This window comes from Camellia sinensis, chromosome 1 (genome assembly GCF_055761805.1).
Source record: "Camellia sinensis isolate YWXY chromosome 1, ASM5576180v1, whole genome shotgun sequence".
Classification (NCBI taxonomy): Eukaryota; Viridiplantae; Streptophyta; class Magnoliopsida; order Ericales; family Theaceae; genus Camellia; species Camellia sinensis.
Window position 1 is genome coordinate 65,753,356 of NC_138961.1, and position 26,617 is coordinate 65,779,972.

The 26,617-nt window shown below is 37.0% G+C and overlaps 2 protein-coding genes across 10 annotated transcripts; one reads left to right on the plus strand and one right to left on the minus strand.

Annotated features, from left to right (window-relative positions):
* Positions 1-2,032: 2,032 nt before the first annotated feature.
* Positions 2,033-4,352, minus strand: LOC145799627 (uncharacterized). The gene is made up of 2 exons (XM_082889246.1): positions 4,185-4,352; positions 2,033-2,545 (listed from the first exon to the last, which is right to left on the minus strand). Exons 1-2 carry the CDS (start codon positions 4,350-4,352, stop codon positions 2,033-2,035), a joined length of 681 nt encoding a protein of 226 aa, XP_082745372.1.
* A 6,057-nt stretch (positions 4,353-10,409) lies between these two features.
* On the plus strand, positions 10,410-26,000 carry LOC114307335 (ubiquinol-cytochrome C chaperone family protein). Of its 9 annotated transcripts, none has more exons than XM_082878978.1 (9): positions 10,437-10,624; positions 10,723-10,923; positions 11,636-11,684; positions 11,944-12,160; positions 13,793-13,959; positions 17,121-17,245; positions 22,758-22,818; positions 24,028-24,076; positions 25,636-26,000. In XM_082878978.1, exons 4-9 carry the CDS (start codon positions 11,962-11,964, stop codon positions 25,725-25,727), a joined length of 693 nt encoding a protein of 230 aa, XP_082735104.1. In that variant the 5' UTR covers positions 10,437-10,624; positions 10,723-10,923; positions 11,636-11,684; positions 11,944-11,961; the 3' UTR covers positions 25,728-26,000. The 9 variants fall into 9 exon arrangements, 8 of the variants coding, with proteins under 8 accessions (XP_082735080.1, XP_082735104.1, XP_082735093.1 ...); XM_082878996.1 differs by having other exon boundaries at positions 10,532-10,624; positions 10,723-10,908; XM_082878985.1 differs by having other exon boundaries at positions 10,550-10,624; positions 11,947-12,160.
* Positions 26,001-26,617: the final 617 nt, after the last annotated feature.

The window sequence follows — 26,617 nt, forward strand, 5'->3', positions numbered from 1 at the left end:
GCTCTCAACATATCCTCCAAGATCTGCTTTACCCGCTCAGTTTGCCCATCTGTCTGGGGATGATAAGCCGTGCTCAAGTCTAACCTAGCACCCAAAGCATGCTGAAAACTCTCCCAAAACTCTGCCACAAACAATGGATCACGATCCGAAACTATAGAAACTGGTGCGCCATGAAATCGCACCACCTCTTGAATATACACCCTAGCTAGTTTATCCGTAGTTCGATGAACACTGATAGGAATAAAATGAGCAGACTTGGTGAGTCGATCCACTATCACCCAAATAAAATAAGTTGCCTCGCTTAGACCGCGACAATCCATCCACGAAATCCATAGAGATGCACTCCCATTTCCAAGTAGGAATCTCAAGAGGCCGCAAAAGTCCAAACAGTCGTTGGTGTTCTACCTTAACCTGTTGGCACACATAACATCGAGAAACATACTCTCCTATATCTTTTTTCATACCTTCTCACCAAAACGTCCTCTTCAGGTCATGATACATCTTAGTCCCACCAGGGTGAATGGTATATCGAGACCTATGGGCATCATCCATAATTTCTTTCCTCAATTCAATAATATTAGGTACACACAACTTGCCCTTGAATCGCAATCCCCCATCTAAGTCCACAGACCAATCAGTAGGACAATCATCGATCAAATCCACTACAAGGTCATCGAGCTTGCTAACGAGAAACCCATCTAAATTCTGCATCTGACGAACTTTACCCAGTAACGTCGGCTGCACGGTCAAACTACCAATGTATGCCTTCTCTGCATACTCTATTGGTTGAATATCATGCATCGAAATTAACTCCAAGGACTTCCATTCTTGAATCATCAAAGAAGCTATAATCCCATGTTATCGACTAAGTGCATCAGCGACTACATTTCATTTCCCCGGGTGGTAAAGGATCTCGAAATCATAACTACTGATAAATTCAACTCATCTCTGTTGCCTCATATTCAACTCTTTTTGAGAAAAGAGATATTTGAGGCTCTTGTGATCTGTGTATAACTCAAAGTGCTCCCCAAACAAGTAGTGTCGCCACACTTTTAACGCAAAAACAACTGCCGCCAACTTTAGGTCATGAGTAGGGTATCATCTCTCGTGAGGTTTTAACTGTCGAGAAGCATAAGATACAACCTTTTGATGCTACATCAATACATATCCCAACCCAGTTCCACTCGCATTAGTAAACACTACTAACTTTCCCCTTGTACCGGCATAGTTAACACCGGTGTTGTAGTCAACCGCTGCTTTAACTTCTGGAAAGCTTTCTCACAATCATCTGTCCATATGAACTTCACATTCTTGCGGGTCAACTTGGTCATGGGTGCTGTAATAGTGGAAAACTTCTCTATAAATCTTCTATAATAACCAGCTAGTCCTAAAAAACTTCTCATCTCTGTAGGGTTCGTGGGTGCTTCCATTCTTTGACCGCAACAACTTTCTCAGGATCCACCGCTATTCTCTGATTGGACACAACATGCCCCAAAAATCGAACTTCTTTCTCCCAAAAATGACACTTACTGAACTTCACGTATAATTGTTGCTCCCTTAAAGTCTGCAATACAACTTTCAAGTGTTCTCTATGTTCCTCCTCATTCTTAGAATACACTAGGATATCATCTATGAAAATAATCACAAACTTATCTAGATACGGTTGAAAAATTTTGTTCATCAAGTCCATGAAATAGGCAGGAGCATTTTTCAAACCAAAAGGCATTACAAGAAATTCGTACAACCCATATCGAGTCCGAAAAGCAGTAAGCGGTATACTTTCATCTGACACACCCATCTGATGGTAACCCGTTCTGAAATCAAACTGAGAGAAAATGGTTGCCCCCTTCAATTGATCAAACAAGTCATCAATTCTAGGTAGTGGATACTTGTTCTTGATAGTCACCTTGTTCAGCTCTTTGTAATCTATGTACATACGGAGAGTGCCATCTTTCTTGGAGACAAAGATCGCAGGTGTTCCCCACGGGGAGTTACTTGAACGAATGAACCCTTTCTAAAGCATCTCTTCCAACTACTTCTTTATCTCCATAAGCTCTTTAGGCGCTGTTCTGTATGCCGCCTTAGAAATTGGTGCAGTTCCTGGCATTAAGTCACTGCGAAATTCTACTACCTGTCGAGGTGGAGGTCCAGGTATCTCTTGAAATACATCCTCAAACTCACGTACCACATCTACCTCACTAATATCCTGCTTAGGGATTTCTACCGAGCACAGAAAACTCATCATCACCGACTCTTCTCCATTGTTAGAAGTGTGGGTAAGCTGTGACATACTGGGAATACCTATATTTACAGTCCTTCCAACACAATCTAGAGCCACAAAGTGTTTTCGCAGCCAATCCATACCCAAGATAATTACAAACCCCTCAAACCCTAACACAATTAGATCCGCATAGAAGACTTTGCCCGCAAAGTCAATCTCAAAATCTTTACACATCTCATAAAGAGTAACTGCCCCTCCTAAAGGGGTCTCAACACGAATAGGTCTAGACAAGGAGGTAGTTACAATACGTTCTCTTTCTAGAAACTGCCTAGATATGATCAAAAAGTACTCTAATGGGTTCTTGAAAAAAAAATTAAAGATACCCTCCAGCCATCACCTTCAAGTTAAACACATAAGAAGAATTTGTTCTTAAATACTTAGAATAAATTCAACCACCAAACTAAACCAGTTAACCCATGTTTCCACAATCCGAGGATCACCTAAACTCTCACAAGTCTAGGGTAACCTAGAGCTCTGATACCAAACTGTCACGCCCCAAAATTTGGACAATTAAATATTAAATTAGGACTAAACCCCAATTAATATTCCATCATCCAAATCCTAGGGGTGAAACAAAAAAAACTAAAACGCCAACCAAACCATCCACTATAAATTCATAACTAACAAATACCTCAACATTAAGGTAGCAACAACTAGTCAAAACAACTTAAATAAAGAACGGTTACAAACCATGCCAAATTATTCCAATACTAAAGTCATAAAAAAAATACATAAATTAGTATCAACCCTAAACTTTACATACACTATTAGTCAAAATAATTAAAATCAATCTATCATCTATAAACCCTAAATCTTATATCCACAACTAATCAAAATAATTAAAATTAATCTATCATCTTTATGTAAAACAAAATCAAACTAACGTCAAACAACTAAAAATAAATAAATAAATAAAACAGCGAATTAAACATAAATCAAGAAAAGTGAATTTTGTACTCACCATATTTTTTTGAAGATCCAAAAAAATATTTGAAAAACTAATGGAGCCACCAAAATAAAATCATAATCTATTTTTTTCTTTTTCTCTTTTTCTTCTTCTTCACTTTCCACGCCACACACACACAGCACTCTTTTTTTTCTTCTTTGATGATCAATCTCTCTCTCTCTCTCTCTCTCTCTGGAGCTTGCCGCCGCAAACAACTCTGTTCTCCTTTTTTTTTTTTTTTTTCTTCCACCCTTGACTCCTAAACCCTATTTGACTACCATATTGTATTATGTAATACAACATAATTATAATATAAATATAAATATAAGATAATATATATATATCTATATATATAACACCTCTTTTTATATATATATATATATAACAAATATAAATATATAAATATTTAAATTAATTATATATAATTAAATAACACATTAAATTAATTAATCACCACATTAAATTCATTAAATATCACATTAAATTCTCACGCGACCACACAATAAATGAAACCAAAAATAAAATAAGATAATAATAATCATAATAATAAATAAATGACTTAACAAAATTAGGGTCGCTACAATCCTGCTGACCGGAGGCCTTGTAGCAGGAGAAGAACTCCTCTACTGTCATTGTCGTCCCTCCGGTCGCTTGCAGCCAGGCACTCACGCAGGCCACTACTATTTTCCAGGCGTTCGGCATCAGTTGCCCTGGCGCCGCTTCTAACTTGTTTAATATATCCACCACTACTTGGGGGAGAGGTAGCCTTAAACCCCCTTACAACGCTTCCTCGTACAAGTTGAATTCGCCCGGCCGCACATCCGACGCCTTTTCCTTGGATGTGGGCAATCTTAACCCTATCTCTTAGGGAATTTGGTACTTCCTCCTTATTCCCTCCAACTCCTCCTCCGTGAGTATAGATATGTCCGGTTTGGTGTGCTAGTGGTCCGGCTCCACTTGACTAATAGGTTTCGCGGCTACAATCATCGTCCTTGGACGAGCCCGCACCGCCTCACCAACTACCCCTCCTTTCCTATGCTCCGTACGATACTTTTTCGCCAAATCCACCGCATCGTCGTCGCCTAACGGATCAACCCTTGCGGTTGCTGCTTCCTCTTGGGCCATTTCTTTTGTGTGTCTATGAATGGCTTCGGATGCGGGCACAAGAAAGTTCACAAAATGTTGCAAAGGTGTATCATTCGACACAAAAGCGTTTACTTCTGGAACATTTTGGTTTTTTGCAAAAAGATAAGTAAAACGGATGATATCAAAAGACCAAGGCTTGCCTATATTCCAAGGGTCACAATTAAATTTCGCCAATTTGAAAATTTTCAAAAATCCGCCAAAACTATCTTTTCAACACCCTATATTGACCTATCGCTTCATTTCTTGCTTAACGCCTAACCTTCCCCATTACGAAATTCTACCACGTGTACCACCACGATCCATTGCCCATTTCCCCTTCCCTGTCTATTCCACTTCACTTCACCACGTGTCCCGCCGCCTCTCGAGCCCCGCGCACCGCCACTCACCCTTCGCGGTCAGCCCTCCTCTTGGTCGGTTCCTCCATTCGGTCACCCTTCGCGGTCGGCCCTCCTCGTGGTCAGTTCCTCCACTCGGTCACCCTTTGCGGTCGGCCTTCCTCGTGGTCGGTTCCTCCACTCGGTCACCCTTCGCGGTCGGCCCTCCTTGTGGTCGGTTTCTCCACTCGATCACCCTTCGCGGTCGGCCCTTCTCGTGGTCGGTTCCTCCACTCGGTCACCCTTTGCGATCGGCCCTCCTCGTGATTGGCCCCTCCACCCGGTCACCCTTCGCGGTCCTCGTGGTCGGTCCCTCCACTCGGTCACCCTTCATGGTCGGCCCTCCTCATGGTCGGTCCCTCCACGCTGTCGGCCCACCTCTCGGTCGACCTTCTCCCCGATAGTCTCTCACAACCACCATTTTCTTCATTATTCCCTTTGTTGGACTAAAGCTGCACTCGAGAATGGGGGACTACTGACACGGGTAAGCCCATAGAGGATATAGCCCACCGTTTAGGGCCCAATACATAATTCAAATACTAAAGCCCAACGTTGCTGGAGCTCAACATGGCATTAAGAACCAATAACATCTAAACACGTGGCAAGAGAGGGATAAGCCACATAAGCAGACAAAGATCCTGCAAAGTTATTGCACTGCACATCAGCCATTAATGATGGCCCTTACAGCATTTATTGCGATAACCCCTCTTCGTTGAGACAGAACGGCCTCACCATGAATAAGGCAAGCTAGAGCATAGACTTTCGGCCATGGCGACAGGTCGAAAGGGACAATGAAATGATTACCAGAGAATATAACCAGACGTCGAAGATAAGAAGAAGGTTAAGCTTTCTATCTCTAATCTATCTCTACATTTCACCTCTCTTTCTAACTTGCTCGTCGGAGGGTTCACTGGGGGACTTCCCATTCCCCTTTGAACTCTTGTGCAGGTCTTCTGGTGGGCTTGATACCTCGGGCACCGGTTAGAGAAGCGTGGATCAATCCGACCGGTTCCATCTGGAACACGCTGTATTATTATATTTATTAGTATTGGTTTTTTGTTTCTTGGTGTAACCAAATACTTTTAGGTTGAAGCATACACATATTTTGTAAAGCTTTAATCGACTCTTTTGTAAATTGTACATATATTATTGACCCAAGTGTATGGCAATATAATGTTTATTTTGCTTATGTGGTTATAATTTGATTGACAACAGTAATACTAGCAGGTGTACATTGTTTGGTGTTTAATTTAATTAATTTTTTTTTTAAGATTATAAAATATTAGCTAGTGTGCATTCATTTTTTTTAGATTGTAGAGCACTGGTTGGTGTGTATTGATTTATTTGATTTGTTTAGAATTGCATAGTATAGGCTGGTACGCATTGTTTGATATTTAATTTTCAATTTAATTTGTTGAGATTGCATAACAATTGCTGGTGTGCTTTATTTGGTGTTTAGTATTTTTTTTAGATTATAGAGCGTTAATAAGTGTACAATAGTTTTAATTTGTGTGTTTTGTTTAGTGTTTACAATTTTTTCTTAACTTGCTTGGCACATATGCTTTCACTATTTTGATTTGTAATATGTTGTTATTTTTAGTTTCAATTATGTTTAATTTTCAACTATTTTGATGTGTAATTTTTAATTTAATTTGTTAAAATTGCATAGCACTTGCTGATGTACTTTATTTGGTTTTTAGTATATTTTTTTAGATTATAGAGCGTTAACAAGTGTACAATTTGTGTGTTGTGTCTAATGTTTACAATTTTTCTTAACTTGTTTGGCACATATGCTTTCACTATTTTGATTTGCAATACGTTGTCATTTTTATTTCAATTATGTAGAGCATGTGGTATAAGCAAAATTGATAGAAGTTATTTAAGAAGAATAATATTTTTTTTATATTATTTCAGTGTCTTTATCAAATTTCAACATGATACATATAAATTATAATTATATTTTTATTTCAATATAATTTACATCTTGTCTTCACGCACAGAAATTAGGAATGGCAACGGGGCGGAGCGGGGCCGGAGACTACCCCCCGTCCTCGATCCCCGACGGAGACCCATAGCCCGGCCCCATCCCCCCCCTGATCGGGAATCGGGGATCCCCGACCCCGAAAAATCCCCGGTATTTTTTTTTATATGTAAAAATCTGTAGCATCCATTTACAAATTACAAACATACAAAATCCATTTACAAAAACATCCTGAAAGCATCCATTTACAAAAACATCCTGAAAATCCATTTACATCCTGAAACAATGGATTAAAAATCTGAAGCAACATACAAAACATACTAAAGCAACATAGAATTTTGTAAGAATCTGGAAATGGATTAAAAATCCATTTACAAAACATCCTGAAGCAAAATACAAACCATCAATAAACATCCATTTAAACATCAATAAACATTCTGAAAATTCTAAAAATTAATGCTAAAAATTCATCAATAAACATTCTGAAAATTCTGAAAATTCAATAAACATCAATAAACATCCTGTAGCAACATTCTGAAAATTCAACATCCATTACATCCTGAAAATTGAGCAGCCCATACACAACCCACACACAAAACATCTTGCAACAACAAAAAAAACAAAACATCTGTCCAGCAGCCCACACACACAAGAAAATTCAAGAAGTAGCAAAGAGAATAATTAATCCCAAGCACAACCCGCAAGGGATAGGTTACCCAAAAATTGAAATTAAAAAAAAAAAAAATATCCATTACAACTTAAAAAATCAAATACATTGTTTCTCCAATACCCATGCAAACCACACAACTTCCATCATCTCCTTCAACTTGAATTCCTGTTAAATAACAAGTAAAATACTTTGATGTTTTTTCAAAAAATTGCTACTACATGACATTTTAGGTGTTCTTCCTAGTCTCACATATTCTCAATAAACCATTCTCGCAAGTTTCACAGAAAAAATTACCATTCAGGGACTTATTTTCACTTTCTCCACAAAACTCTCATGCAAACCACATGGGGCAGTGACAGAATTTAATAAATAATGTTGACACATTCTAATATGACCAAAGGCTTTCATATAACATTCAAAAAATTTCAAAAATGCAATATTTGATCAAGTGACAAGTTTTACAATAGACTTCCCAATGTATAACATTATTAGATATACCAATTTATTTTATATTTAATTACTTTTTATATTTTAATTTCTTGAATTTTAGAAAATGAATGATCAATGCTACATGTTTTGCAATAAAGGTTAGAAGGAGAGACATTTGTAGTTTTGTTAGGTAACACATATTCCTGACAGCATGATTCTAATTTTTAGGAAGCAACATAACCACCATTTCAGAAAAATGACAAGTTCAACACCATTTTAGTGTTCTGATAGTGCAAGATTTCCAATCTTTTAGCAGAATTCAAACAAGAAATCAAAAGCACAAATGCTAAATAAAAATAAAATAAAAACATGAAAAAGAGTGTAAAATATATATATATTTTGAAAATCCAATGATATGAACCACACCTGCACTCAATAACCAGAGACCAGATTATAACGAAACAAGTAAATAAACAAAATTATCTTTTCTGTCATTTTAAATTTAAATCCGAATCAAGACTTGAAGAACAAAATAAAATAAAACCATTACTTCCCATGATGTCTTTCAGATCTGAAGCTAAATATACAAAATATTGACCCAAAAATAAATGGAAACTCAGATATATACTCAGATCTAAACTCAAATATACAAAATATTTACAGATCTATACACTCAGATCTAAACACTCAGACATATATATATATATATATATGTAAACCCTAGAGAGAGAGAGAGAGAGAGAGAGAGAGAGAGAGAGAGAGAGAGAGAGAGATACCTAAACAGAGAGAGCAGCGACGGAGGAGCGGCGGTGAGGGAGGATCGGAGGATCGCCGGTGAGGAGGGAGGCTCGGCGGTGACAGATGAAAGAGAGAGGGAGGGACCAGTGGCAAGCGAGAGGGAGGGACCAGTGGTGAGCGAGAGAGAGAGAGGAGTGCCGTGTGTGAGTGAGAGGCTCGGTGGTGATGGAGGATCGCCGGTGAGGAGGGAGGCACGGCAGTGACAGATGAAAGAGAGGGAGAGACCAGTGGCGAGCTGCGAGAGGGAGAGAGGAGCGCCGTGTGTGAGAGGCTGAGTTAGGTGTCTGTGAAAGTGAAACCCTAAACAAATACAGGCATATATGATATATATATATATATATATATGTAGGGAGAAAACGGTAATTTTATTTCGGGAATAAGCGGGGCGGGGGCGGGGGGCGGGGCCCGGTCTGAAACACCTATCCCCGTCCCCGGCCCGGATATCATCGGGGATGAAATTTTGAATACCGTCCCCGGCCCGTAGGGGATATTTTTCGGTGAATAACCATTAAATTCGGGGACAGGGGGTCGGGTCACCGTCGGGCCGGTTTCGGATTGCCATCCCTAACAGAAATCCACTAGTCATAAAACAAAGTAGGTTTTTTTTTTTTCGTTCGTCATTTCGTGTTAATGTTTTGTTGAGGTTACCAAATTTTGAATGTCTAGTTCATCATAAATGCATTGGTCGAATAGATGGCACATGTCTTGCAAAATAGATGGCCATTACCTGTTTATATTATATAATAAATTACGCAAATTTGATAATCATATATATACACAATTCTTATAAATTTCATGTTTAGAATTTTGATGAGTTGTTAAGATTAAATTTACAATCCTTATCTAAAAATAAAATAAAAACAAAAGATATATAGTGTTAGTCTAATGCGTCAAAATTAGTAAATTATAGGAAAAAAATGAGGACAATAATTTATTTCTTCTATTGGTTTCATTAGTAAATTATATGAAAAGAGTGGTGTTATATCTCCCTAATATATCTTGCTTATTTTGACCTTTAATAAGGTGAAAGAGAGGGAGAATAGAGAGATAGAAAGGAAAGATGAGAAGTGAGAAGTGCGATCTATTTTACATTATTAAAGGTGGATTAGAGATGCTCAATTAGAATTCTTAAATATTTTTTTATTAAAAAAAATGAAGAGGACCATAAAGCACCATGTGAATATTAAGGAGAATTATTTTTTTAAAATTTTAATTTTTATACAAAATTTAAGACTAAATTATAACATTTTAAAAATACAAAAATAGAAAGAAAACCCGAGAGGCAAAAGAGAAGGAAAATGCTACATCATAGTATTTTTATTCTCATCTCATTAAAAAAGGAGAGAAGGAAAAAAAATTAATCAGCTTGCTTGTTTTCATTTTTTAAAAAATGCTTTTCAAAAAATTTTACTTTTTTATTTTTTGTGTTTTTACTAAATTTTTTTAATATTTTAAGTAATTTTTTTACTTTTTAGATATACCTAAATAAATACACCTAAAAAGTAAAAAAATTATAAAAAAAATCTTTTAAAAATTCACTAAATACCAAAAATACAAAAAATACAAAAATTCAATATATTTTTTTTGTATTTTTATGTATTTATTAATTTTTTAAAATATTTTTTTTATAAATTTTTTATATTTTAGATATATCTAACTACGGTATATTTAAAAAAATAAAAAAAATATTTAAAATTTAAAAAATATTTATTAAAAACAAAAAAAATACAAAAATTAAAAAATTCAAATTTTAAAAAACTTAATTTAGAAAAATCAAAACAAACATAGACAAACATAGTGAATGCAACACTGAAGGCAACCGATTGTGCGGCGTTGGATTTTTCTACTTTTCTTCAAAATCTCATCAGTAGGGTTTAAGGGCTACGAAACCACATAAGTTGAAAACAAATCACAAAAAACCACAGCAAACGCTTTCCAATATCACAAGCAGCAACAACCCTCTCTCTCTCTGTCTCTCTCTCTCTCTCTCTGTTTACAGGTTCTCCATATGCTTCATATATACGCACCAACAGTTATTCACGAATGGTTCTTCTTCAATCCACATTTTTGGTAAAATGTTTGTTTTGAATTTGACAGATTGCAACTGCGATGTTGCCGAGATGGAGCAGAGCTGTGACTTATCTCTCTAGGGTTTCATCACACAAGAACAACATGGTAACTAGAAGAGATTTTCATGGTTTCTCATGCCGAAGCTATTCCAAAGTCGCCGCTGCCACTGCCACCGAGGTGCCGATCGCAGCCGATTCTGCTGAGAAAGGTTATGTGAGTACACCCGAGGTATAAATTCAGAACTAGTAATTTGGATTTTGTGAGAATGTTATTGATTCTCTGTTGAATGAACTTGCTGCTTATAAAAAAAATTCATTAGAATTTGATGATACTGAGTCGTTAATTTTAGAACTTCAATGTCCTGGATAGCTGTAATCTATCTATATTGTGGTTAATAGCTTTTTCTGTTGGTTGTTCTGTCCTATATGAACAACTCATTCATGCTTAATTTGATTATTCGACTTAACAAGCTTTGTCCCAATCTTGATTTAATATCATACTCTGTAATTTTGAAAATTAAATTTTGGTCTGAGTAAAGAAAAACTTGTATTGGGTACAGCTGCTACAGATAGCGACATCAATAAAGGACTACAAACCCAGGTGAAGAAACACCTAAAAGGAGACCACTTATTTTTTTATTTTATTTTTATTTTTATTTTATTTTGTTCAGTTAGATTGCCTTTGTCTGAGGATGTAAAAATGGACCTTTCTTGTGTGTGCGGAGGGAAAAAAAAAAAAAAGAGGACTGTCTAGTTCCTTAACTTATGTTTTGGTACATTATATATCGATAGTGAAGGAAAATATTATAGCCTCTTCTTGATGGCATCTACAGTGGTAAAAATCTTCATTGTGTGTTTCTTATCTGGCCCAAAATATTGATTGCTTCTTTTTTTTTTTATATTTTATAACTTTGTTATTTTTTTGTTTTTTGTCCCAACAGAAAGTTATTGTCAGCCTGGTAAACCTAAACAAATAATTTGGCTTATGTGGTATGTATTGCTGTTTTTAGAAGTATAATTTAATTGCAACCATACCAATAAGCTATTTTGTGGTCTGATGGTGAGATTTTTTTTACTGAAGGTTGTGTTATCAAGTCTATGTTATGTTCTCTGGTAATACCCAATTGATGTTAGAAAGAAAATAAAACTCTCATGCACTATCTGACTCTTCTTGTCATCTACATTAGATGATATACTGTTGTGTGCTGTTCAATTTTCTAGTGCTGAATACCAGAGTACACTCTTTCAGCAGGTGAATTTGAATAAGATGTTTTGGTCTAAGCCTTGTTCATTGGCTCTGGCCCCTGACTCCCCTCTAAAAGTTGAAGAGCCAAAGTATGAGGGAATCCGGTATATTTTTCTCAAGCTGATGCTGTTTTATAGTAAACAAAGCAAATCCATTCGAGGGGCAAATGTGGTTTACCGCCGTATCATTTCTCAAGTTGATAAACCTGCTATCTACAACGGTTAGTCTTTACATGTTCTGGTTATCCAGCAATTCAATCTTTTTTCAGCTGCTTTAGCAAACTCAAGATTGCCTGCAAATTTTCTGTAGTGTATATATGTAGATTTTATGTCATAGGGGAAATGAATAGTGGTCAAGTTACCTATATAAATGTTTCTCATTAGATTAGTCAAGTTTTCTGATAATTATTATGAAAGAATTTGGAAAGAAAGCATCGTTAAAGCCACACAACAACGAACAACAAATTTAGCTTTCATACAGCAGTTTCCTAGTTGACTTTGTATCTTCTGAACTATTTTAAACTAATTCCTGTAACAATTAGATAGATTTAATTTTTCTATGCTCTATCGCAAAACATGTTTGATTTCCTCTTCATGTAGTCTGATATTGAGAAAAGGGGATTAGCAATGTATCATTTGAGGTTGGGCTTCCTTTAGAGCATCTTCAACAATTACATCCATAATTCACATGTTGAGGTCCACAACAGTTTTGAAAGCTTTGCTAACTGAGGTGAGGATTCTAAATGAATGGATGAAAATCAACCATTTCCTCCCTGGAAAGCCCATATGGTAGGAAAGATGTAAAAGTCTATTGATTTGAACCCATGTCTGCATTACAACATTACACTATGCATGCCAACATGGAAGCCTTTCTTGGAAATCATTATCACTTGCTAGCCATATGGCTTCCTTTTCTAATGAGAGATTGCTTGTCAGCAAAGTTTTCAAAAGCTTACTGAGGCTTGCCTCGATACTCGCCTCGCCTCGAGGCTAAGGTAAAATGCATCAAGGCTTTGATTTTTAGGCTATACTCCCAAAAGGTTTTCACATCATAATGTGAGCCATGCACCTTAGGTGCACCTGGTATGCCTTTTGTGCATAAGCCTATGCCAAGTACACATATGAAGAAGTACCTTAAACTCTTGTTATAGTATGTAGTTTAAACATCAAAAAGCCAAAAATAAACAAGAACCTCTTTTGTGACTATATTCTACAGAAAAAATTAAATGAACAATGAACAAAAAATACAAAATTAATGTTCAAGTGAGAAGTTCAATCACTAAAGTTAAGAATGCCAATTTCACTTTTAATGAAGGCAAGTTTCATTCTCTGCAGTGAAATGTTTGATGCCTTAAGGAGAAAAGTATATATACATTTATATTTAATTTTGTTTTTGTTTTTTGTTTTTTTCACTATTTTAAATTATTTAATTTGTTTACTGAATATTAAAATTTAAAATTTGAAATGCTTACGCCTCACCTCATGAAGGGTAAAATGCCTTGAGTTACGCATATGCCTTTAAAAATTTTGCTTGTTAGGGACAAATATTTGAAATGGGGGTAGAAGGTAAGATGTGTAAAACATTGAAATACCTTAAAAGTGGTTCTTTTCCAGAGATAATCTGTTCCCACCCCTAAAGATAAATCAGATTGGCACTTTTTTGTAATTCCCAAACATTTGATTGGTGGCACGGAAGTTATTTTTTTGTTTAGAACTTGAAATTCACCCTGTGAATTTTATGTGGATTTTACAATGATCATCACCAAAGAAAATAATGCCTACTTTTTGTTTAATGTCTTCCATGCTACCTTGAGTTTTATGTACTGTTGTGTGATAGAACTCTTTGCGTGCAGTATTTAGCTTGGAGAAGACCTTCAAAACAACATTCTCTTTGCTTGTGCTGCACATGTGGCTTTGCTTACACCGTTTGAAACAAGAGGCAAATGAAGGTGTTGAGTTTGGGCAATACTTGTATGAGATATACAATCATGATGTTGAGCTGAGAGTATCTAGGGCTGGGGTTAGTGATTTGTATCCCGTTGCTGACTTCAAACCTTTAAAATTCATTATTATTTAATGTTTCTTTCTTTAGCTTCTTTCTAGCAAAAAACCTTACCAAATTGTTGTTCTTTTTTGAAATTGAGAATTTATTTTAGAATTCTATAGATTTGCATGTCTCATAAGGAATGATCGTGGTTCTAAGAAGTATGGACACTTCTAAGAAGGTAACGTGTTGTGTTTGACATTGACACAATACTTGTCGACATTTCCTAACACTTAGACACACATGAAATGCATTGTAAGTTTGAATAAAATAACTTCAAATTCAATGATAAAACGAAAACAAAGTAAATTTATACATATTCTCCTCTTTTAGACTTCAAAAGTTGTTCTCTTTGACTTAAATATTTATATATGTGATACATAATATTTGTATAAAATTATATATTTTGTGCGTGCCCTCCACATATCGTTTCCTACATTTTTTTTGAAAAATATGGGTTGGCATGCCCGTGTCTGTACTTCTTAGTCATGGTATTTATTAGGTTGAACATGTTTTGTTGAATGGAATCATGCTCTTTGTCAATGAAGAAACTATGAGAAACCCTAAGTTTGGGACATGTAACTATCTAGAAATCTGAATGTTTTCTATGATTGGGAAAGTTTTGCTACTTGTTGAAGATTTGCATTTTAAGAATTAGGCCAAGTTTGGGAAGACTAAATAAGTGCACTTTTTGACTTTTTATGAAATATGGGTTTGATTTGGGTTGGGTTTGAAGTGATGTGTTAGAGAGGTGATGTGACTTAAATAAGATGATGTGACTTAAATAGGATAGTGACTTTTTGACTTTTTGGATTTTTTGGAGGATGCCAAACTTGGCCTTAGTTAAAATGAATCAGTGAATAAACTCATCTTGATTTCTAGGAAAGGTATGATCATGTAAAAATATATGAAAAAAGAAAAAAAAAAAGGAACGTAATTTATGTATTGTATGGTTTTGTGTCAATAGAGAGAGAGAGAGAGAGAGAGAGAGAGAGAGAGTCCTACAAAGGATCCTAATAAATGATTATATGTTTATTGAGGTATAAAATAGTTGAAACCGCCCGCCCCACCAAAAAAAAAAAACTGTTTATGTAACAGGTTGGAGAAGGTATAAATGAAAGGAGCCTCCAACTTGGATTATAGGCTTAGCTCTAGCCATTGGAGGCAAATCATTCAACTAGATTGGAAATGGTTGTGGAGCTCTAAGGGAGGGCTTGTGGAAGAGGGTGATGGATGGAAAGCACATCTATGATTGGGAGAATTGGGTTACTAGTGACATAAGGAAAATCAGAGATATAGTGTTGAATTATTGAAGAGCGTCATCATAATAAGTGTCAAGGAAGACTTCTTTCATCTAACATACTTTGAAGTGGGGAATGGTAGGAGAGTGCAATTTTGGCGGGACCCTTGGTGTGGCCAAAGGTGTTTGAGTGTGGCTTTTCCAGACCTGTATAGGATGGATGGTGGTTATTTTTGATGCCTCGGTGGAGGGTTGTTAGGATATGTCTTAAATGGGAGCGGTTTAGAATCTTATCTTATGGAGATCATTCCAAGGATTGGGAGGTGACGTGGCTCTCGTTGGGATGCTACGGGGAAGAAGGGTTCAAAAGGGATTGATGATACTCTAGTTTGGAGAGGAATGAAGGATGATATATTTTTGGTAGCATCTTTCTATTGAAGCAGTGGTCGGTATGGGGATGTAGCTTTTCCTTGGGAAGGGGATTTGGCAACCTAAGGCCTTTCTCAAGATTACTTTTTTTTGGTTGAAGGCATAGAGAGATTGATTTTTTGGTTGAAAACTTGGTAGGAACAATACTAGTCTATTTTCCAAAAAATAAAAGGAACAATGCTATAACTTTTTTGTTTGGTTTAGGTCGACTATTCCTTTTCTTTTTTCTTTATCTTCTTTTGTTTACTTTTTGGGAGAACTTTATGTCCTCGTTGATATGTAGGTTTTTTTTTTTTTTCCTTCTTATTTTTTTGTTTTTGTTTTTTTTTATGGTGTATATTTGCACAGGGTTGCACCTCCTTGTGATGGTGCTTTTTTAATGAATAGTTATCTTTATATATCAAAAAGTTTGACATGGTAAATGCATGTTAAGCGTTTGAGAGAGAGGCCTGAAAAGGTTAGAGTATGGGTCATACAGAGAAAATAAATAAAATACCCGAACTCTCTGTTTGAAGTGTAAATTAAAAGCCAAAAAAGAGAAAATATACTTAACGGAACTAGGTTTTAGGATGCAAAAATGAAGGGAGAAAGATGCTCAATTTAATGAAAATAACTTAAATCTTATCCCGCAGACTTCAAAGGAAAGGAAGAAAAGGAAGCTGAAGAAGGAGATTGTTTTAGGAATATGACTAGCTTTCTTGATGCTTCAAATACTAGGGATTTCTTTTAACTGTTTTGGAACAGTTAGAGGCCACACATAAAGTGCAGAGAACCAGGAAGAGAATCACAAAATCAGTGAAATAACTTTTACTCCAAAAACACAGGAAAACAATACCAGCAACCTATGCAGCACGAACATCTCTCCGGAGATCACGTACAGGTGTCTGCTAGGTGTTAGACACAGACACGTGTCGGACATGCTAGGACACGTTGGGGACCATTTTTTCAAAAAAATATAATTTTTATTTTTATTTTTATTTTTATTTTTACTAAAATAGCTTACTTAAGGTTGATAAATTTGATAAAACAAATAATAAATATTTAAAAATACGGCATATAGAAAATATATAGAATTATAAGTTTTGCATGAGTCCCTAATGTGTCATGTCTTGCATTTTTCAAAATTTGCGTGTCCATGTCATGTGTTCGTGTCCATGCTTCTTAGCCAGCGGCATAGTAACCTGAAATTAATCATAAAAGAACACTGATAGCTCTAAACTTGACAAGATGGTGTCCCAAGTGGGTTCCATATGAAATTCCAAGTTATATATGTTTGAATGCTTTGCATTATCTCATAGTTGTTCTATATACTTGGTAGGCCACGGGAATGAGTTTAGAAGAAAATTGTGTGATTGTCTTTTGACACTTCAATTTTTGTTGAAAAATATCTTTATCATGTAAGACCATGGTGCATCTACAACACATTTATATCTTAGGCGGACATCATTTATTCCTCTTGGCATGGCAGGTTAACCTACTATTGACTAGATGGATGAAAGATTTGGAGAAGATATTTTATGGAAATGTTGTTGCTTATGATGCTGCTCTGCTTCCAGAAGCTAAACAACATGAATTGGAAAATGTGCTATGGAGGTGAGGCATTCACCCGAGTCAGACTGTTTCATTGCCTTGGTATAAATCGTTTGTGTTGGCATGAAGAACACTTTAGAGCGGCTACTCTCATTTTTCAGTTGATATTTACACTGAATGTTTTCTTATGCCATTGTCTTATATTTTCAATAGTTTTGTGCATTAGAAACGTAGAAATCATTTATTGTCAATAAATCCCATACCAATTTGAATTAAGTTTTAATCCTTATCTGAAACTTTTTACCAGTTTAAAATCAATATTTGTGGAGTTGATAACAAAAAGATAAGGCTAGTCATAGGAAATTCTGAACTTCTATTCAGGTATTACTTTGGAAGCATAAAAGGTAATAATAAGTCTTGAGTATGTGAAGTTTATAGGAGGCATCAAAATCATTATTGTGGCCTATGACAAAATGGCAGCCTAGTTATTATTATTGGGAAACTAAGTGTTCAATTTGAGAATGGTGGAAGAATGTTGTGCCTCGGACTTAATATGGTAGAGCTTGTAATGTTGGTTTGATGACAAAATGTTGGCCTAGTTATTGGAAAATTTAGTGTTGAATTTGAGAATGGTGGAAGATTGTTGTGCCTATTTTTATGGTGGAGACTGTCTATGTATAGTTGGGTTGATCCACAAAAGGTCATCTCACTTATGTGCCTAAGGATAAAGGGGACAAAGATACATGTGGTGCTTTCTTCTTGGCTTGGCGATCTGGACATAATGACCACTACACAACCATAAACAACTGCAATGGTGATTAAGCGTGCTCCTTTAGTATTGAGAGGTATGAATGCATAACATGTCTTTGTCATAGTCAAGAGTTATCTCCATTTGGAGATCCCTCTCTAAGACAGGACAAGGTGCAAGTCGCTACAGTGGGGAATGCAATGAGGTAACTTGATGGTCCCTCAGTTCTTAGTCACCAAACCACAAGACCCCAATGATCCTGTCATGGGGTTGCTTGAGCGTCTCATGACCCTGACACCAACCTCAAGGGGGTTCCTAGGCCCTTCTCTTGACCTAAGCTTAAGCGTAGAACCACAAGAGAAATATGTTCATGTGGATAATTTGCTTGGCTGGGCCGATGGAGGTCCGAGATTGGCTCAAATGGAAATGCATGTGATGCAGAATATAAGAAGCTCAAAGAAGTGTAAATTTAAAGAAGCGGCGATATTTGAAAATTGGAATGGTTTCAAAGAGAAATCGGTAGGACCATATATAATCATGTTTCTAATATTATTATAGTTTTAGTTTATGATTATTTTTATGTTTCTAGGATTTTTAGGCGAGGGGTATTTTGGTAATTTTATATTTGCCTACATGGGCTGTAGGGGTCGCCCATGAGTCGTCTTGTGAGTCAAGTTATTTAATTAGTCTTTGTTTTTGTTTCTTATTTAGTCTTAAATTAGTTTTGGAAGTCATATATTTTAATAGTTTCATATTTTAGTTCTAGTTGGTTTAGGAAGTGTCCTAGTCCTATATAAAGCCATGTGATGCTTATATTCAATAGAGTTGATATTTTATAAAAAGTTAAAGAGCTTTGAAGCTTTTTTATAGATTGTGTGATGCAATCAAACCCTAGGTGTGATGCTGAGTCTAGATGTGTTGCCTAGACTTATCTTTTTCTCCTCATTTCTTCTTTTATGTTTCAATTTGCTATTCTCGGATTGCTATTTACAGCCCTCTAAAAGTGTATTTGTCAATCTCAAAACTCCATCCAATCACCCTCAAATCAACCCTAATCCCTTCCCCTACCTATTAGCCTTCAATTTACTTTTGAAACCATAAATTACTCACTGTTTAGGCCATCAAATAACCTCTGTTTTGAAAATCCAGTGCTGTCCCTATTCATCCTGCATCAGCATGCTTGGCAGAAAATTGTCTCGATTATTCTCTCTATTGAGGGAGTGGGGACCGAGCACATCTAGGAAGCTCTTTGGAGATTGACTCTGAGCACCTTGGCTTGGGGTTGAGGCATTGCATAGGCATCACATACATTAGTCTCTGCTGACGGAACTGTGTCGTGAAGGGATAATTTGCAAATGGCAAGATCCCATTGGGCTAAGTGTCTCCTGAAGTGGCTGGAATGAGAGACCAGAGCTGATGGGGAGATGATGTGACAACTACTTGGCCTGCTGCATAGGAATCTGGGCCCATACCTGCGGTAGGCATAGTAATCACTCAAGAGTCGAAGGGAAAGAGGATAAGCAGGGAAGCAGTAAGGGGAGTTGTGGTTGGGGTTTGCTGGCTCTTTGTTCCATAAGATGCTGTAGAAAGGCCTTGCAGAAGATGAACAAACATGTGCTTCTATCATTTCCTTTGATATGCCTAGCAGGGTTCAACTTGGAAAGAGCCTCGTGAATGGGTTAAGTGCAAAAGGAGTCTTCTGAGGGGTGGTCAACTATATACAATTTGGTTGGTGGCTCTGCTAATCTAGCAGTAGATCTATTAATTATCCTCCAAAGTCGATAGATGATGGCAATTTCTGTGTTGTTTTCCAGAATCCATGCTTTTGTAAATAGCTTTCAGAAAATTGGAATGATGAAATGTTTGACAGTCATTGGTAAAATAAAAACTCAAAATTTATGTTAAAATTGATATATTATTGATTGATTGTGTTGATATATTACAATGATTCCTATATATAGAAGAGAGGATGTGGGAAGAGAATAGGTGAGTGTATAGTAGGTATGGAGTAGGTGAAGAGTAGGTGAAGTAGGTGAGTGTGTAGTAGGTGGTAGTGGTAGGTGTGTAGTAGGTGAATTTTAACAGCCCCCCGCAAACTCAAGGGGGATAGGAACGAACCAACTTGAGTTTGGAGAGAGTAACAAAACAAGAAAATACATAAAAATAAAAGAGGATAGGAGACACTGTATGGTCGTGTCAGACCATTGGTGAAGACACTGGATGGTGGTGTCATAACGTTGTAGAGGACACTGTATGGCGGTGTCAGACCGATGTAGAAGACAGTTTATGGGGTCATGTCGGACCGTTGTAGCAGACAATGTGGTGACAGTTGTTGTGACAGTTTACAGAGTCTGGCTGGACCCTTGTAGAAACTAACCGGAATCAATGTCGGGACAGTTTACAGAGTCTTGTCGGACCCATGAAGGAGCTAACCGGAATCAATGTCGGGACAGTTTACAGAGTCTTGTCGGACCCCTAAAAAGTCGCACCCTCAAAAGGTGTGCCCAATGCATAAAAAGGAGTGCCATCAAAAGGCGTGCCATCAAAAGACGTGCCATCAAAAGGCGCGCCCATGTTGTCGGCGAGCGCCGAGCGGCACATGATGCGCGTGTCTGTCTCTGCGTCAGGGTCTTTATAAACTGAGGCGGAGGCTGTGCTTGGAAGCATAACAAACTAGTTGAAACCTCTTCGTTCTCTGAGAGAGAAACTCTGTAATACTCTGTAACCAACCCGTCTCTGAAACACTCAGCAACCATAACATGGCCTCTTCTTCCCGTCCAGCTAACCAGAACATGGCCTCCTCTTCCCGTGGGCTGCTTACGCTCTTTCCAGAACTGAATGAGTCCACAAGAGAAATAACTGGTGCGGTGGCCCCTGAACCGCAACCAAGCGCCCCAGGGTTTGCTCCGTTGAACTTTCCTATGCGATCTGTGGAGCAAAAAATGGCGGTGCAAACTGATATTGAGGCCAATCAGTATACTTTGAAGTCATGTGTGGAGACCATGACGGCGGTCACAAACTTGTCGCACCGGCTGCAGAGTAGGACAAATGAGGTGCAGCAGTTAAACGCCCAACTGGCTCTGCTCCAACGCATGTATAAGGATGCGCGAGCAGAGATAAGTGTGCTAAAGGCGGAAAATAAGGAGCTGAAGCGGAAGGCCACCGTTATGTTCCGATTTGGAGGGCCGCCATATGCTGCAGTGGAGGAGCAGGGGGGAGTGAACGTGCTCGGTGGATTAGGAAGCACGGAGACCGGACTGGCACGAGACACCCAAGATAAAAGTAAGAAGAAGAGACCTGCAGTAGAGTAGAGAAGGGAAAAGAAAAAATCTCACTGTGGGTGTGGTTGTGTTTTTGTTTGGTCTTTTTTTTTTTTTTTTTTTGGTGTAAAATGGTGATCGGGGTGAGCCCCGACATGAATAAAATGAGTTTGGTGTGCAGTCCGTCTTCGTCTATTTTTTTTTTTTTAACGAAAAAAAGAAGATAAAATAAAATAAAGAAAAGGAAAGTGGGGGTGCAAAAGGTGAAGGAGAAATGATGGGTGAAAAATGTTTGGGGTCAAAAGTGGTGGTGAAAGGCACAAAAAAAAAATTGATTAAAAAATAAATAAAGAAGGGGGGTTCAAAAGTGGACACTGCCAGTGGAAAACATAAGGGTATTGATTAGGTGATATAATAATGCGAAAAAGATGTTGTGGTGGTGGGAGAGATATATTAAAAAATTGATTAATATTCCTCTCTACTCAAGGCTGCTCCTCTGCAACTCACGTGTTGCACACTCATCTCCACGTGCTTCCTTCTCCTTCCACGCTTGCCGACATCACAAACCACATATAATAATCATCTAGTATGACTGAGCAGAAATCCTCGCAGCAGAGATCACAGGGTAGCATCCTCTGTTGGCCACTGAGAGTGAAAAAGCTGGTTGAGAAGTTGAGTGAAGGAAGCCATCCTGGTTTCTCTTCACCCTCAGGTTCAATCGGTTTCATTTTGTACACTGCCATGGCAGAGACTCTGAAGAAGGAAGGGGACGTCATGCCAAATGAACGTGAAGCACAGCATCGTTATGCTCACCGTAGCATCAACGCCGGAGTTAGATACACAACACCATGGCCAAAGCTTGATGAACAGGCCACGGAAGCTCTCTAACTCGAGAGAGAGAGTTTTGTAACTGTTTAGAGAAGTAGTGAAGGAAGAAGATGGGGAGACAACCATGCTGTGAGAAAGTAGGGTTGAGAGAGAGAGAGATCAGGTTGAGGGAGAGAGCCGTGGGCCTTGGTGATCGATGACGCAAGTGGCGAAGCCGGACTTGGCGAAGAGGACGGAGGTGAGCTGAATGAGCCAGCTCGACCCGCCGGTGAAGTCGTGGACGACGGCGACTATTCCGATGATTCAGTTATGGGATTTGTGGCAGCGGATGGAAGGTATGTGTAGAGGTCCGGCGGGCGGCCAAGGCGAGACTGCCGCCCGCCGGTGAAGCGAAATTACTAGGTTCTCAACCTTGCTCTGATACCATGTTAAAATTGATATATTATTGATTGATTTTGTTGATATATTACAATGATTCCTATATATAGAAGAGAGGATGTGGGAAGAGAATAGGTGAGTGTGTAGTAGGTATGGAGTAGGTGAGGAGTAGGTGGAGAGTAGGTGAAGTAGGTGAGTGTGTAGTAGGTGGTAGTGGTATGTGTAGTAGGTGAATTTTAACAATTTATATATTGTGCGAGTAAGAGCTAAGAATGAACTGCCATGTGGTTAAGGGATTGTCCATTGATGTATCCTGTCTGTCATGCTTAACTATCTGCATTAATGTTTATTTATGCCACAGGAATGTCTTCTCCGATGATGGTTCATCTATACCAAATGATGCTGGACAGCGTGCAGTCCAGGCAAGTTTCTGTTTTAAACCCTTATGGTTGTAGAGGATTGTAAATCATCGTGCCAATTTTATATTCCGTGTTGAGATACGTCAGATGAAAAATATAATGGTCTTCTTATTGGCTGTAGCTTCATTTTGTCTGTCGCGTTGAGATACCCTGTCTGTTTGGCTATCAAAACTACAGTATGGAGTGCAGTTGACATTGGGTGCTTAAAAGTGAATATTTATCATTTGTGAATCATGTGATTATTTCTGATGGGTGAAATACCATTAGTTATGGAGCTGCCTTGGATTGTAGATTATGTATACTCCATGCTACATCGTGGCATATATTGCTAGGGTGGCGTAAGATCCTTGACCTTTCTTCCACAACCCAAAGACCCTAAACCATAAATCCTTGAGCCAAAATCTTGAGTTGCAGGTCATCGAGAGTTCAATATACTGGGCCTCATGCACAAGTAGGGGGCTTTCATTTCTCTTGCATGCCCCTTCATTCCTGATTCATTCATATCAAAGGAAGCTTCGTTGGGAAGGGATAGGAATGGCTCTTATGGAAATTTCTGAATATAATTGAATGTACTTGTCAAAAAAAAAAAAAAGCAATTCCAATCGTGCGCCTATTTTGGCACTTTTTAAGCAAAATTTGCCAAAAAAATTGCCCCCCCCCTCTGTTGAAGTTCAGCAACCACAAACAGGCTTTAAGAATGATTTATAAATTTTAGGGTAAATTACACTGATGTCCCCTGAGGTTTGGAGAAAATACAAAAAACCTAACAGTTTGGCATAAATACAATGGGCTCCCCTCAGGTTTTAATTTACATAACACTTAACCCTCTTTTTCATGAATAATTCGTTGGTCATATTGATGGGAAAATGATGTTATCTCCTTTATATTGAAATGCATATTTTTCCTTCTTTATTTTTGTGTTTTCACATTATTTGTATTAGTTTGATCTTTTTAACATTGCTAAAAGGGGGAGTCAGTATAATTAAGCCAAAACTGTGGGGCTACTGTAATTCCTCCAAACTTCAAGGGAGGTTAGTGTAATTTACCCTAAATTTTATTTGTGTTTTTTATCTTGAATTTTCTCTGTATTCACATCTAGATCTTTCTTTTTCCATGTATGGCAAAACATCTACTGGAAAATGACAGAGAAAAAAGTAACAGTAAAAAGAAAAGAAAGAGGGAAAATTCAATAAATTTTTTATTTATATGCAGGCTATGTCAAGATATGTTCGCAGGGAGTCTTCTTGCTTCTCCTTAACAGGTACACTTACCTTTGCATTTATCTTGATATGATTCTATTCCATTTGCCTTCTTTCATGCATGTTGTTTCAGGATGAAATTATTAATTGGAGGGCGATTATTTGTGCCATGTGCAAGAACTTCAGTCAGCTTAATGGTTGGCACAATTGACCTTCCTGGTGACCTTGGCACAATACCCTGACCAACTGAAACCACGCCTCTGCTCCTCTGCCCCCACCGAAAAAAGAGGGAAGGAAAATGGTGGTGTTAAAAAATATTGAGGGAAAACAGCTACAACAAAGAGACATTCAATGAAGAAGTGGGAAAGGTAGTTGATGCCGAGGACAGTGCACACTACACAGTTGAAAGAAAAGCTTTTTCTCAAAGTTTTCATCAAAAATTGTAGGGTAAACTATCAATAGGTCTTAATAGTTAGACTTAATTCCCACCAAGTCCTATTGAAAATAAATCTTCGTAAAATCGTTGCTAAAAATAATTTTTTGTGACTATTTTTTATGTCACTAAAAATTGACAACAACCTACTTTTTTTATCACGGTTTTTATAAATTGTCGCTAAAACATACAATTAGTGACGTTTTTCTGTGACGAATTTTTCAAACTATTGCTGAAAGTTGAAAATTAGTGACTTTTTTTGTGACAATTTTTTTAAACTTCCGCTAAAACTTAAATTAGTGACATTTTTGTGACAATTTTTAAACTGATGTTGAAAAATTAACATTTAGTGATTTTTTTGAATAGTGTTTGATGAAAAATGCTATTAATTATCATAGAACTTATTGGATAATAAGTTCACCTATTAGGACTTACATGTAAGTCCCCCAAATTGTATTGGGATGGTCAGACGGAATGATTGAGAATTATGATGTGGCCAAAATGCATATGGTTCTTTGTATTCTATAAGAACTGCATGACCGAATAATTCGAGGAGGGGCGCACTAAAGGGATGGTCCTTTTTAAGTAGATGACTTGTTGGGCTGTTGGAACAGGACTTCTTTGGAAACAAGAGTTTAGGGAACTCTGGTCTCCAGTGCTGCCTAGAAATGTTTTAGAAAGTTGTTTTTATCTCTTATATATACTTTCATTCAAGAGATTTGTTGGAGTAGATTTTAATTAAATTAAACAATGGATATTGTTTAAATAATCATCAATTTTCTTTATATATTAGATATTTTCCCACCCTATTTATCTATTTATATGCATTATAGATAATCAAAGTTTCAAGGAGCCATTCGATAATTTGACTTATCCGATATAATTATTCCTGTGTGGATAAAGGTGTTACTCAGCAACCTCCCTCCATTTACCTGAGCAACCTGGGTTGAGATGAATGGCCATTCAATCGGCATCTAAATGAAGTTATGGTTATGCCAAACTTTAACTTACATCCCTTTACACCGTAGGGGGTTTGGAAATGTCAGATTTGTGGGCATGGTCCCATGCATGCCAAACTTTTGTTCGATGCAAATGTTCTTGTGGCATGTCAGTTGAACTTTTCTTGAGATAGACTAAACATATTGGAAATTTCATATTTTCTGACAAAATGTGATTTTTGATGGGCAGATAAAGAAGCTTTGTTTTCTGGCAACTTCATGTTCACTTCATTGGAGAACCCCTCAACTGATGACACTAAGAGGGAGCATAGAAGAGGTTGAGACGAGATTTGGCAACATTTATGTAGTAATAAGAGAGATGATGATGGATCATATGATACACCAGCTAGACAGGGTTTCCAATATTTTACATAAAACATTAAATTATGAAGGTACCTTTTCAAATTGTATTTAATTTATTTGTATATTTTCAAAAAAAAAAAAAAAAAAAAAAACTGGTTTTGGTTACTATACTTTTGGTAATTCATTGTTAGCTAATGAATGATGAGATGAGACCTTGATGCAATGATAGTTGTTTTGCATGTGGTGATCTAACCTTACTCTTGTTAAGCTGTAGCTTTGTGTGGATGGATCTAATTGCAATTAACTCACTTTTGGTATGAAATACTAGACTTATTATGACCCATCTGTGATGTTTTATCTATTTCTATCATTTTTAAATTTATTTATTTATTGTTTTTGTGCTGGAAGCGGTATGCTTACTTACTAACGAAACTAATAGATTTGTACAAATAAAAAAGACATCTTCATGACTTTTATAATTAAAAAAAATGATAATATGGTAAGTGCTAAATAAAAAGGAGTGATAAAATATAAGGTGAAGGTGAAGAGTGTGTAAAATTGTGTTATAATTATAAGTAGATCAATCTCTGGAGAAATAGAAACAATTGAATTTTGTATTGCTGTACCAAGTGCCGGTTTATGTTTTTATTTGTTGCAGGATTATTCCAAGAGCCACTTTTAAGTTTTTATTTATTTGTTTTTGTTAAGGATAAAATGACTTTATGAGAGATTTCGAGAATGTGTTCTAAAAGAATTCGAAGATCTTTAAAGAAAACTCGAATTCTCTAGAAATGATGAGAGGCTTAGATTATTCAATGGTCCTAACTAGAAACACAATAGTAAAGAGATGATGGAGATAAGAGATTGGA